At 43.3% G+C, this 13,722-nt stretch overlaps 2 protein-coding genes across 2 annotated transcripts in view; one reads left to right on the forward strand and one right to left on the reverse strand.

Annotated features, from left to right (window-relative positions):
* LOC117558164 (glutathione hydrolase 1 proenzyme-like) overlaps window positions 1–1,425 on the reverse strand; it is a 57,208-nt gene extending 55,783 nt beyond the window's left edge. The window contains exon 1 of the mRNA XM_034234184.1: window positions 1,310–1,425. The gene's annotated coding sequence lies outside the window, so the exon portion shown is untranslated. The remainder of the gene's footprint in view (window positions 1–1,309) is intronic.
* A 7,060-nt stretch (window positions 1,426–8,485) lies between these two features.
* lrrc75bb (leucine rich repeat containing 75Bb) overlaps window positions 8,486–13,722 on the forward strand; it is a 31,165-nt gene continuing 25,928 nt past the window's right edge. The window contains exons 1-2 of the mRNA XM_034234212.1: window positions 8,486–8,968; window positions 13,440–13,568. Coding sequence (XP_034090103.1) covers window positions 8,693–8,968; window positions 13,440–13,568 — 405 coding nt within the window. The 5' untranslated portion in view covers window positions 8,486–8,692. The remainder of the gene's footprint in view (window positions 8,969–13,439; window positions 13,569–13,722) is intronic.

Below are 13,722 nucleotides of genomic sequence, written 5' to 3' on the forward strand. Positions count from 1 at the left end.
TCCAGATTTGAAAATGCTTTGACATCAGAAACAAGGTGCTCCGCCTATATGGCCAACTCTCCACCTATCAGGGGAATGAGAGGTTGCGTGGCATGGTAACAGCATGGTAACAGCATGGTAACAGCATGGTAACATGACGATCGTGCCTCGCCCCCCTCCTTTGCAGGGGGGTGTGGTCAGCTGCAGCTCATTTGCCACAGAATCAGCCCTTGTGAAGACAGGGCTGGAATAGAGCAAATAGAGCGAAATGAGGCATAGCTAAAATGCATGATCTGTTTTTTGTTTTTTTTAACTTCACAGACATGTTTTATGGCCCTACAATATATTATTCAAATATAGCATGATAGGTCCACTTTAAGTTGTCTGAATCATTGTTTTGGTTTATCTGAGATGTCCTAACTGTAATGAAGTGACAGCAGCCAATAAGACAAATATAAAAAGAGGAAGAGTGTTCTGATCCGCTGCATCTTTAGTGTACGTTAGTGCTGGGGACTCATCGCATGCTTCATCTGAAGTTCAGTCATTTGCTGTGTGCCTCGGCTACAGCTAGCAGGAGGTTATGAACAGGAAGATGTTTGCTAGAGGCCAATGTAAATCATAGTAACCAAGCCTCGGGCTGAAGCTGGCAGGGTACGTACAGTATTTGCTTAGTAACAGTTGATGGCCTTGCATTACATTATTAAAAAGGTCACAGCAAAAGTATGAAATCAATCTACAGAAACGTACAGATGGTTTACATTGTGGTTGCTTGCTTGCACTTTTTGTGATGAACTTTGTATCATTTATCCATGTAAATTCACATCATTTGTGGTTTCTTGCACAACGCTAAACAATGAGTAACCTGCATTTCAGTTTTCAATTATGTAACAATAACATAATCACCCAGCATTGGTGAACTGCTTTTCCTGTAGCTTAGTTAGTTATTAGAAATAGTTGTTTCCATCAAAATGCATCATCCATTCGTCCCCTGATTCCTGTGCTGTTTGTTGGCCACTAGGTTCATCAAATTGATGTTAATAACATAATAAAGTCCTCGGTGGTGTTTAAAACAAGTAAGATAGTTTGCCAAATATAAACCTTTCTAATTCTGAGCCTGAATCGCCTATTATTTAACCAGCTTAAAAACTCTACACAAACAATTCATATAAAAAAGAATGTGTCGCCTGTGTCAAAGAACAGTTATTTAACTGCAATTCAAGGCTACAACGAGTTAAGCCCAGAAAACATAAAACCTTACATTGGAGTCAACATTGTACCACGAGAATGATTAAGATAAAGCTTCCTGTTCGTTTACAATAATGTATCTTACCTTTATTCCTCTCGGGCCCTCAGCAACAGGCTGCTCACTGCGTGCATACACCAGGAACTGCGGCTGTTGATAGGTAAAAGGCTTACTGTGGTTCTCAATAACTATCACAAAGTCATTAAACTTGAACCCAGACCACCATAAAACGACTATCTTGTGTTACCAAGGTGAGAAAAAAATGCCGGCAGACAACATGTTATCTGTGCTCAAGCTTCACATAACTGTCTCAAATACCACAGAGCCATTGAAGGACCCTGAAACTGAGAGGAAACAACAAATTACTGATGAATAGTTCTTTATCTGCAGAGGTTCTTATCTTATCTTACTGGTGGTTTCAAATAGATGACATGACATGTGAGGCAGTCAACACTTTTACAAAATGACAAAGGGCTCTGTTTCAAAGCTATGATGCAACGCAGCTCTAGAATAAACACTGTTGATTCTTTCCCATGAAGGCTCAGAAAACCTTTGATATTTAAGTTTTTAAATAAAGTGCCTCCTCACCAGGAATATGAAGCCTTTCAGGGCTGCGAGGGAGAAGATCACATCTGCCAAGAGGGAGGGAAGAACACTAAGAACAAACTGCGAGGGGAACCGTGTGCAGAGCTGAGGGAGAAGGGTCAGTTAAATAATAAGCCAGGCCAATAGGTGGAGGCCAACAGGGACAGGACGGATGACTTACTAAACTCTGACACAGTACCCCAGGAAATGCAAAACCCAGAAATTCTACTACAACCTGATAAAGAGGTATTTAGATTTCAGCAGCACGCTGCTACCCAACTCTAAGGTTGTGCCTAAGCTTCCATTGAACGCTACGATTAAAAGAAAATAGTTCATGGAGAAAATATCAGATTTCCAGATGATCTGAAGGCATCAAGGGAGGTATTTGCTATTTTAGAAGAAGCCCTGACAGCCAGTGTTGAATTTAGTTCCCTATCAAATAGTCAGGTTAAGGTTTGGTTAGTTACTCGCATCAACAAGATATGTTTTTCACAAAATAATGATGCAATAGCAAATTCTAAAATGTGTATTATTTTAAATATACAAAACAATTCTTCATCATTGCAGTTTTTATTCATAAAAGTGGTCCCTGCATTGCACATTAACAGCTGTGATAACACCACACTTAATGTTTGTGTTTTCACAGCTGTAGTCCATCAGCTGTACTAAATATCCAAAGGGGCGAGTTACACAGCTTTATTTCCAACAAGAACTTAAAGAAGGGCATAGCATGCACTTATCTTGCCACCTACACGTTGGAGTACAGTTTCAAGTGACAAGTAGATTTAATGGACTCTTTTTAGGAAATGCGTCCTCTATTATTTCACAAGACTGAGGCTAATGAGTACGAGAGGCCATCTGGACGACTGTCTTCAAACATTAATGGCACAAAGTTTTTGTTTTTTTCTTGTATATGCATATTTAGTCAATTTAGCTTTGAGTTAAAGTCAGTTACTGTGTTTGTGTTTTTCTTCCTCTCTTGTTAACACAATGACTCTGGTATTTAAAGAATGCAAGTCACAGCTTGCTTATATATGACACATCTGTGCTGTCCTGGCGCTAAGACAATCAACAGGCTGTAAATAAATGATCATGCTGCCACCACTGAAACACCTCAACAGAGATGTAGCCGTATACTTTTAACTTAACACTGTATGGTGCACCACTTTACCCACCACCATGATGATTAAATAAACATTATTTATAAAGTTATTCTCACTTGATTCACCTTGAATGGTTGTAAACTCATTAACCAGAGTGACACTGATGTGACACATGCAGCGAGAGGCAGGACAGGCGGACAATTAGTAGCCTAGGATAAAATACTGAATAAAGAATAAAACATTTCTTACACAACATGCCTCTGCTCCTGGAAAATCCTTCTGGCTGTCGACCCTGACACCTCCTGCACCAAAACATCCCGGAGTTCACTGCATCTGCCTGGAAACAAGAGGATTAAAAAGGTTACACCGGGGGTGGCTTTAAACTTCTTAAATGTCTTGTATTTGTTACGATCTGTCCTCTGACTTTTATTTTGTAAAGGTGTTCACCTCCTGTTTTGCCTGTTGTTTTCTGTCTGTTTTCCCTCCCTGATTACCCGATTGTGTTCACCTGGTGCCCCTGTGTTTTCTCCTCCCTCCTCATCTGTCTCATGTGTGCATTTAGGTTCTGTGTTTTCTGTTAGTCTTTGTTAGTTCCTTGTTGTAGTTGGACGTTGTTCACGGGGTGAGAGTTCTGTTTTGTCCAAGTTTGTTTCATTTAAGCCTTGAAATAAAGGTGTTTTTTCTGAGAAATCTGTGTTTGGGTCCTGCCTGCTTCGCTCATCCCTGACAGAAGGAACTAACCAAATATGGGCCCAGCAGATCCTTTCGAGCAGGAATTATTGGATTTTTTTTGGAGCGTCCGGGGTTCAGCAGCGAGAAGCAGCTCTGGCAGAGGCGCGCCAGATGGCTACGGAGAAGCCAGATTTAGTGAAATTTTTACCTGGCTGGATTTTGGATTTCCTCTCGGTGTGTTATCCCCTGCCTGCTAGCCCCAGCCATGCTGGTTCCCTGCCTCCCAATTCCCATTATGACACCACACGCATCGGTGTGTTCCGTCTGGAGTCAACACTTGCTTCTGCCCCAGTTCCTGCTCCTGTCCAAGAGTCGTTCTCTGGAACTCGTCTGGCTTTTGGAGGTCCACGGAGCCTCCAAAAGGCTCATAAGAGAAGGAGTCGCAGGTCCAGGCCCTAGCCACAGAAGCCATGCTTTGGGCTCCAGTACAGGCCCCAGCAGCCATGGTTCCAGCCCCAGTTCTGGCCCCAGCAGCCATGGTTCCAGCCCCAGTTCTGGCCCCAGCAGTCATGGTTCCGGCCCCTGTTCTGGCCCCAGCAGCCATGGTTCCAGCCCCAGTTCTGGCCCCAGCAGCCATGGTTCCAGCCTCAGTCCTGGCCACAGCAGCCATGGTTTCGACTCCAGCCGACGCCAGCTCCCCGTGTCCTGTCGGCGTACCAGCCGACGCCAGCTCCCCGTGTCCTGTCAGCATTCCGGCCGACTCCAGCCCCCCGTGTTCTGTTGGCGAACCGACCGTCTCAAGTCTCCTCTCAAGTTCCTTCTCAAGTCCCCCCTCGAGTCTCCTCTCGAGTTCCCTCTCGAGTCCCCTCTCAAGCCTCCTTTCAAGTCACCTCTCGAGTTCCCTCTCAAGTCTCCTCTTGAGTGTCCTCTCGAGTTCCCTCTCGAGTCTCCTCTCGAGTGTCCTCTCGAGTTCCCTCTCGAGTCCCATCTCGAGTTCCATCTCTAGTCCCTTCTCAAGTCCCTCCTCTAGTCCCCTCTCTGGTCCCTTCCTGAGTCCCTCCTCAAGTCCTTTCTCTAGTCCCTACTCAAGTCCCTTCTCTAGTCCCTACTCAAGTCCCTCCTCTAGTCAATTCTCTAGTCCCATCTCTAGTCCCACCTCCAGTCCCCTCTCCAGTCCCCTCTCCAGTTCCCTCTCGAGTTCCCTCTCAACTCACCTCTCGAGTCCCTCCTCTAGTCCCTCCTCTAGTCCCCTCTCTAGTTCCCGCTTGGTTCCCCTCTCGAGTCTCCTCTCAAGTCCCCTCTCAAGTCCCCTTTCGAGTCACGTCTCAAGTCCCTACCCAATGTCCTGGTCCGTTGGAGGTTCTGCTGGGGGTCCTGCCAACTCCATGTCCTGTCCCGTTGGAGGCCCCGCCGACTACTCTTCTGCCGGGGGTCCTGCCAACCCTATGTCCTGTGCCGTTGGAGGTTCCGCTGGGGTTCCTGCCAGCTTCATGTCCTGTCCCGTTGGGGGTCCCGCCGACTACTCTCCTGCCGGGGGTCCTGCCAACCCTGTGTCCTGTCCCGTTGGGGGTCCCGCCAACGACTCTTCTGCCGGGGGTCCTGCCAATCCCATGTCTTGTTCTGTTGGAGGTCCCGCCGTCACCTGTCTCACCGGGGGTCCTGCCAACTCCTGGTCCTCTTCCGTGGAGGATCCTGCCGAAGCCTGTCCCACCGGCTCCGGTTCCTGTCCGGCCGACACCGGGTCCTGCCCGGCCTCCGGAGCTGTCTGGTCTTTGCCCTCGAGCACGGCCGCCTGAGAGCCGCGGTCTTCGCCCTCGGGCCCGGCCCCCTGACTCTTCATTGGATTCTGCCTTGCCCCCGGCCGTCCGCCCGAGTCCCCCACTTTGGACTCTGCCTTGCCCCCGGGCCGTCCGCCCGAGTCCCCCTTTTTGAACTCTGCCTTGCCCCCGGGCCGTCCGCCCGAGACCCCATCCTTGAACTCTGCCTTGCCCCCGGGCCGTCTGCCCGAGTCCCCCTTTTTGAACTCTGCCTTGCCCCCGGGCCGTCCGCCCGAGTCCCCGTTTTTTAACTCTGCCTTGCCCCCGGGCCGTCCGCCCGAGACCCCTTCTGGGTCCTCCGCTGTGCCCCTGGGCTGTCAGCCCAAACCCGTCCTCCAGACCCCCTCCACCCACCCTGTTGGCCCTAGTTTTGTGAAATCTGCGTTTGGGTCCTGCCTGCTTCGCTCATCCCTGACAGTATTTCTTTCTTAACACTGTTGCAGTTCTGTTTGAAAAGTCATTGTTTTCTTATCTAATAAAGCTAAGGCTGAAGTTTGGTAAGAATTAGATTGTATCAAAATAAAGGTTGTCATGAGTTACCTGTCACACCGCTGATTTGAATGTCAATAACTCAACTGCAAACACCTTTGTTTACTTTATAGTAATTGTACACATCATAGTTTATTTTCTACTCGTTGACTTTGCTGATCTTTTTGCACAATCATTAGAAAACAGATAAGTGTTTCTTAGAAAATACTGTAGTTGATTTACTTTTGATGGCAGTATATGACTTTGCAATAAGAGCACATTCAGTTAGGTTTGTCTAAAGATGTCATAATTTCTGTTTCTTTGATTTACCAGTGCTGAGGATGACTCCGCTGCTGGTTGCTGCTGGAGGGACATGTTATCAGGACGGAGCACATGATGCAGGCCCTCAAACAGAGCTGTTAAATACAGGAAGTAGCCAATCAGGATAAAGCAAGTCATGGGGGGATGTACACAACATCAATTTGGTGATGCTTTCCTTGGTTAGCTTCCAACATATTCATATTGGTTGAGAAATTAGCTTGCTGTGTTTTGTCTAAGTGGTTGTCTTTGTGTTACCCCTTTGTTTATATGCCATTTTAAATGTTCCCCTTTGTGATCAGTTTTTGTCATTGATAAGATAAGACATAGGCTACTTTGTGTTGATCCCAAATTGGAATATGTTTTCTGATAGGTCAGTTTTGTATTAATTTTGGGTAGCATTTAGAGATAATTTCTGTTTAATTTACCTGTTTATGGGCCCAGCACTTTGTAACATCATTTTGAAAATAGGATCCCTGAAAGTGTGCACCTTATTTGTTTGTGGTGCTTCATATAAGTAAAAAATGTTTAGAGCTGAATGTTAGCATGTTGCCCGCATAATTTTTGGGTAAAATAACCCCTCTTTTTGAAAATACACCTGCGAATCCTCATATCTGCCATCTCGGCCCTCCAGAGGGATTGGTGACCCTTACCCATGAGATGCATAACTCCAAATAACCCAACAAGATGGAGCAAATCGGTACAAAAACGTTCTGTATAGTCTTCTGTACTTTCTTAAATGGGGAATCTGCTGCCAGATAAAATCCAGTGTCAAGAAAAAGGAGATCGTTGACCCTGAGAATGAGGTGGGCCGCGTAAGAGCCAGTAAGAGCAATTAGACTTCAGTACTAGCATGATGGGGATACATCAGGCGATGCTGGATGAATATATCTCTCTCTTCTCCACAATAGAGCTCACTACCATTTATATGGCTTTCATTTCATCTGGGAGCTGATGCAACTTATTACACTCTATCCTACTGTGGTTGTTTGGTGATTTAAGAGCACTGTTATATCACACTGGGCTGACAGAGGATCAGGTTTGAAAGCTCTGGCTCTAACTCATCTCTACCAACTGAGAGACAGCAATCCTCCCCATGCTTTTAGATGGTGAACAAGATGCTCTGTCAATGGCAGTAGAGTATGAGTTTGATGAAGGTAGAGATGCATGGCGTCTCACTGTGTAAATTGACTCACTTTAGCTCCCCTGATGTTTAATTCCTCTGGCTGGAGCAACACACTATCAATGTTGTTTTCATGAACTAATGTGCAAATCAAGCTAATGAAGGTTCATGGTGGGAGTTATTCATCTTAGAGATGTATCAGCAATAGGCAATCTGGGGGAGTGGGGATGGCCTCTTGTTAGTATATTGATCAATGCTAACCGGAATACATGCCAACAATTAACCTGACAACACCTTATATCTGGCTGCAAAAAGCATTGACCAAGCATGATATCATTGAAACTTATACTCAATTCAACACAGCTGCATTTTAAAACACTCTCTCTTTGACATGTTCCACTCTTAGCAGTGTGCACTGTTGCACCTGTTACTAAAGCTGCAAAGTCAAGTAATCGAAGAGTTGATCAGCAAAACAAAATATTCACCACTTGATATTTGAGCCATCCTCAAAGTTATTCATGCTTAAATTGCATAGTTGTTATGTTCAGCCTCAAATGTGGAGATGTATTGCCTTCATTGATTGTAATCTTTGGGTTTTGAACTAACAAACCAAGACATGTAAAGACACCACTTTGGACTTTGAGATGGACAATTTTCTGAGTTTTCTGACATTTTATAGACAAAACAATAATCAACCAATGAAGAGAATAGTTGCAGATAAATCAATAATGTAAATAACCGTAAAGTACAGTCTACCGACACACCTTGGAGTACACACAATGCAACAGGCTAGATCAATAATGTTCCTTATTTAATCGACACCCACATGTTTAACTCATAAAATGATGCAAATACTTTAGCTGGAGACCATTTTGCTTTAAAACAGGGGACTTTGAGTGTTATTCCTGTAGCTTCAGCAGCTAATCTATCTATGGTATTTTGACATGACTGGATTAATGTATTGTTACATAAAACTCTAAAATGGGCCATACTACCAGGGGATTAAACACTCTCTCTGATTTTCTCTGAGTCAAGCAAACAACCTGTTCGTTGTGATCTGTGGCCCAGTAAGAAAACTAAACTGGGATCAGTTTCCGACTCTCACTCTCCGTGCAGAAAACCCCTCGATGTGATTGGCTGAGGAGCGCAGGAGCTCTGAGTAAAGCAAAGGATACCAGAGTGATCAGGCAGTGCATGGACGGATGCAAGCAGGGGGAGGACGGCGAGACACGTTGTTGTTGTTGTTGTTGTTGTTGATATTGTTGATATTATAAAGATTCTGCTTTAATTTCACCAAGTGGAGCAAGTTAAGTGTGATGTTTTGGCTGCATGTTGTAAAATCCCTCTCAACAACACCACCTCCGACACCATCCTCTCAGGAGTGATGGGCTCCAAATTGACCAGACAGAGAAGTCTCGATTTTGAAACAAAAGTGTCCAAGAGGAGACGCCAGAGGAATGACAGCCCGGGAGAGAACGAGAGGAGCGGGGACTTCTTGTTTACCTCCCTGATGCTGAAGTCCGACAAGCTGCCCGGGATGCTGCGGAGAACAAACCACTGCCCGTATGTGAGGAGGGTGGCGTGGATCCGGGAGATCCAGAGACTCCTCCGGGAGCAGAAGATGGAGCAAGCTGGCGAAGTGCTCAAACTGCTGAGGAAGGTAAAGGGATTACATTATTTTGGATTAATTTCGAAGGAAAACGTATTATTTAAGATGTTATTGAGGAGGTTATTTGAAGCTGCAAGTGTGTTTGATTAAGTGTGCGTGGTGAACACGTGGGCCAAAAGTTATATAGCCTATTAAAAACATTTCTGCACGTTTTTTTATATTTAAAAGTTTATTTGGTAATTGAATTCCAGATTGTTGAAAATGTAGGTGCAGTCATTCCAGTTGTGTCCTTATTTAATTTGATCTCACATTTATTGTCAATGATGTTAGGATGCATGCTATATGTATCGAGCAAAATCAGATTTAAGTGATGGCTCCCATTGGAGAAAGTCCCACTTTTTATAGCATGTGTATCTGCAGGTGTCAGTGCTAATGGTTTAAAAGTGTAAGGCATGTAATCATTTTTCTTTTTTCAAGTTCCTTTCAATGATTCCCAGTAAAGAAAAATGTCTGACCTGAACTCTGTCGCCTTCTTTTTATCAAAAAGAAAAAGGGATGAGAAAGAAGCAGTAGGCTATGATGTTTGGTTTAAATCAACCACCTGTTTTGTCCGAAAGGGAATGGATAGCCAGCGATAGTTCATGTTCTGAATATAAAATCAGCTCTAACACTGAGTGTATTATGTTTTTTAAAGACACCAAAACCAAAAAAGGCCTTGGTTTCTTAAATTTTTTGTGACAAACGTTGAGATCTTAATATTTTTTCTTACCAATGAAATACTTTCCTGCTGCCTTTTGTATGGTTAAGGCTACACAAGAAAAATATTGAGTCAATAACATATATATTTATCTTTTTCTGCCATTCTTCACAGTTTCCTATATGTGAAGGAAACATCAGAGGGAATTTAAATATATAAATCCACATAGGAATAAGCGCTTTATACAACTCACTTGATGCTGTATTGTGGTATTGTTGAAAATCTCTAATCTGTCCCCTATTGTATGGTATGATGGGAACGCATAATGAAAAAGCCCCCCACTATAGTTGATATATTTCATTTGAGTCCTATCTGTTACCTTTCCGAATGTTACACCTTCCCAGGTCTAATCCTCACTTTCTGAAGCTTTATCCAAACTAGAGAGGAGGAAAGAGAAATAGTTTTTGGAGCTCAGCTTGAGCTCTCCACTTCCCTCTGGTTGCTGTGCATTGATCAAAGACTAGTTTTGAAGTACAGGCAAAAGCGGTTCTCATCAAGCAGGCCCCCTGTCATGCAAATTCCCTGCCCATCTGTACGCTGCCGTAGAATAAATTACACAGAAGTGTGCAGATTAAAGCAGGAATCAATGCTGAGGAGTCTGAATTGAAGACAGATTTGCAGTATCTAATCTTCTCTGCAGATAATCCATAAACCGAGCATACAATAGGTGGGGTGAATTTCAATTTAATTGTAAATTATATTCATGTTTGTGTGAAGCAGGAGGGATATGACTCATGTATATTCATTGAAGACTTCCATGTGTCTGTCTCTGTTTGTTAAAGCAGTCCATCACATCTAATAGGAAACACGATTGTTGGTCGTGAGCTGGAGCAACTTTCTCAACTGCTCGGCATTTAAACTGCTCACGAAGCACGAATTCACTCTCCATCACTCACTGAGGTGAAGCCAGAGAGCTGCTGTATGTCTTTGGGGCTGGAGCCAAGTGTCTGACTAACAGTTCTTCAAGACGGGGGGGAAACTAGCAGGAGAGCTCCTGTTGTTGTTCTCCAGCTGCAAAGCAGCTTTTCCTCTCGGAGAAAGGGTGGATTTGGAGAGAATCACCTTGGGATGATGGATGCTGGAACATGTTTCTATTGCACAGAGGAAGCATAACAAAGAGTAGCCAATAACACTGCCCCCACGCTGTACCTCCATGGCAGATCTGCCTCCTGGGCCATTAAGTTAATTAGTTTGGGATCTTCTACATATTCATTAGTAAACAAAGAATCAGCAAATACTCTTATCAATTACGCTCTGCAACATGCACACTGAGTAACCAATGTGCAGCGATGGAGAAGACAATAATGAAGAGGTTTTCTTTGTCATATGTATATATATATATATATATATATATATACATTTAGTATATCTATATATACACATCTCTATATATATATATATTTACACCATATATAGACCATTCTGAAGTTATCTGTCACAATAATCACTTCATTTTATTCAACTTTAAATACACATATGCTGCTTGCCAGATTTTGGTGCCTCTTTGATTTGATTGAAATACTCTTCATCCAATAATACAGTTATGTAGAAATATTAACCATTTGTGAGGTTTGGGGTTAGGGTGAGGATTTAAAAACAAACAGATACAGGCTAGCTAATTCCAGTCTGTGTGCTAGGCTAACCTAACCTTCCTTCTGGCCTTAGCTTCATATCGCCATACAGACATGAGAGTGGTATCAATCTACTCATCAACTCACCAACTCTCGGCCAGAAAGTGAACTTATTTATCAATAATTCAAAAACGGGTCAATTGTTTTTCATAAAAAGTAGAACTATTCCTCAAGATGTGCTTCTGGTATACTTCTCAAAAACTGAGTTCATTTGGCAAAGGTCATGTGTTTGGCACCTGGCGCAGGCAGCCTGTATCTGTGGCCTAATTATCAAAACAGTCCAAAATAAAATAAGTAAGTAAACAAAACTGGACACCTGACAGCTGCTACATGTTCTTACAGTAAAGCAGAAAACGCTGGGAATGGATTTGGCACACTGCAATATATTTAATGAGATTCTGATTAACTGCATGTGTGGGATGTTGTTTTGCGGTTAGGAGCTTGACGTTATATTCACTTTTTGTGACGAGGCAGACGTCAGATTAGATACGCAGCTTTCCTGAGGACATTGATCTGAGGGCACACAGGCTTCCACATCAAAAACATTTCCTGCCTTTAAGATTAGGAATCAGTCAAATGAATCCACAGGATCAGATCTCTGTGTCTTTTGAAGACGAAACCCGCTCATTTCTCATGCTGCAGCTGCACTACACAGTTACAGCGCTTCATCATCATAAAACAATCTCCAAATTCCTCTGTGCCTCCGTTTATGGAGACGTGTTATCCTCCTGCGTCTGTGCTAAATGAGGTTTAGTGAAGGGAGCGCTGGTCTGGAGGATGTCCAGTGTCATGGAATCCCACAGAGCTCCGCTGTAATAAATCAACTCAAAAGCTGGAGGAGGAGAAAATGCTGATAGGAGTTTTCCTCTCTGCTTCCACTGCGCCCCGAAGTGTTAGAGCTGTCAGAGTGTATACAGCGCGTTTTACACAGATTCCACCTCAAGCTTTCTGCGAAGCTTTTCAATGCATATTGAGCTGACTGTATTTACCCTTCAGCTGCTCAGCTTCTAGTTTTACAGTAGGATGATGGTCCAGTGAAACATGTTTGTAAGCAGCAGTTATGTCACCGTTCAAACGGCATGTTTGAGTAGACAAAATCATCTTTTAACAGTTGTTATGGATTATAAGAGATACACAGCTTTATGCTTTAAGAGAGGAGAGTTCCTTTTACTTTCTTTCCCCTTTCTCACAACCTTTTCATCTCTGTTTTATTTATTTCATCTGCTCAGTTTCAAGTCTTCCTGGCTGTTTTATTGTTCTCCTGTGTGTTTGCATCACTGGCTGACACTTGCTGGTGAGGCGCAAATACTGGGTGTTAAAAACACGTCAGCACTCAAAGCATTACCTGAAGAAGCCTTGTATTTACATTGTCACTTCAATATAGAAATATCCTGATGATGAGGAACTATTGTCAACAACAGGGTTCCTGGTTTCTAGTTTCATTGAACTGTTCTCTCTGTCACACAATCTTTCACTGAGGAATGCTTAGGATTAAAGGTAGAAAGCAGAAATGCCTTTAACTGGAATCTAAAAGTATTTTCCCTATATGGTTTAGAGTTATGTTTGGTGCAAATGATAGAAATTCATGTGATGAAATCCTGTGGGTTTCATCCTACAAATGAAACCAGAAAATGAAAAAGGAAAGAGTCTTATTCTATTTACGAGTAACTGTAATATTTTCAGAAAGACCGCACCACTGCATATGTAAACTTTACTCCCAATGTCCCTCACACACACACACACACACACCACACACACACACACACACACACACACACACACACACACACACACATACACATACACATACACACACACACACACACACCTATACAGTTACAGTATGTATGGTATGCACACAGACACCTCTCCACCCCCTAATCAACTGAACTGGATGTAAACGCAGCAAAACCTTATCAGCTCTTACAAGATAAGAGCGAAATGAAAGGCGACAATAAAGAAAGCTCATAAACATTGATAATCTATTTTCATTAATCTATCCATTGAACGACACTTGAATATTAAATGAAGTGTGCTTTAGACATGGCTGTTTTCATTAATTACCAAATCAACAGTCTTTACTGTTAGTTTTAAAAGCAGTTAACCACATCTTTTTCTTTGTTCTTCCTCTCAGGATTTGGGACTCCAGGGATCGTCACTCAATGACATTTTGTACAAGAACGCAGCTTTTCTCAACCTGGTGGACCCCATTTCTCACGAGCTGCTGCTCAGTCTCGCCCGCGACCTGCAGTGCCCGAAAAGGGTGAGAATCCAGAACGATCCTGTTTGTTTAAACTGTTCATGAATACTGAAAAACAATCTCTACAGTCTTCACATTAATTAGCGTGGCCACGGCTACCATTGTAAACAAAGGCGAGGCAAGAAGCAGCATGTCCGCATTTATTAGCCATGCCTAA

This window comes from Gymnodraco acuticeps, unplaced genomic scaffold (genome assembly GCF_902827175.1).
Source record: "Gymnodraco acuticeps unplaced genomic scaffold, fGymAcu1.1, whole genome shotgun sequence".
Lineage (NCBI taxonomy): Eukaryota > Metazoa > Chordata > Actinopteri > Perciformes > Bathydraconidae > Gymnodraco > Gymnodraco acuticeps.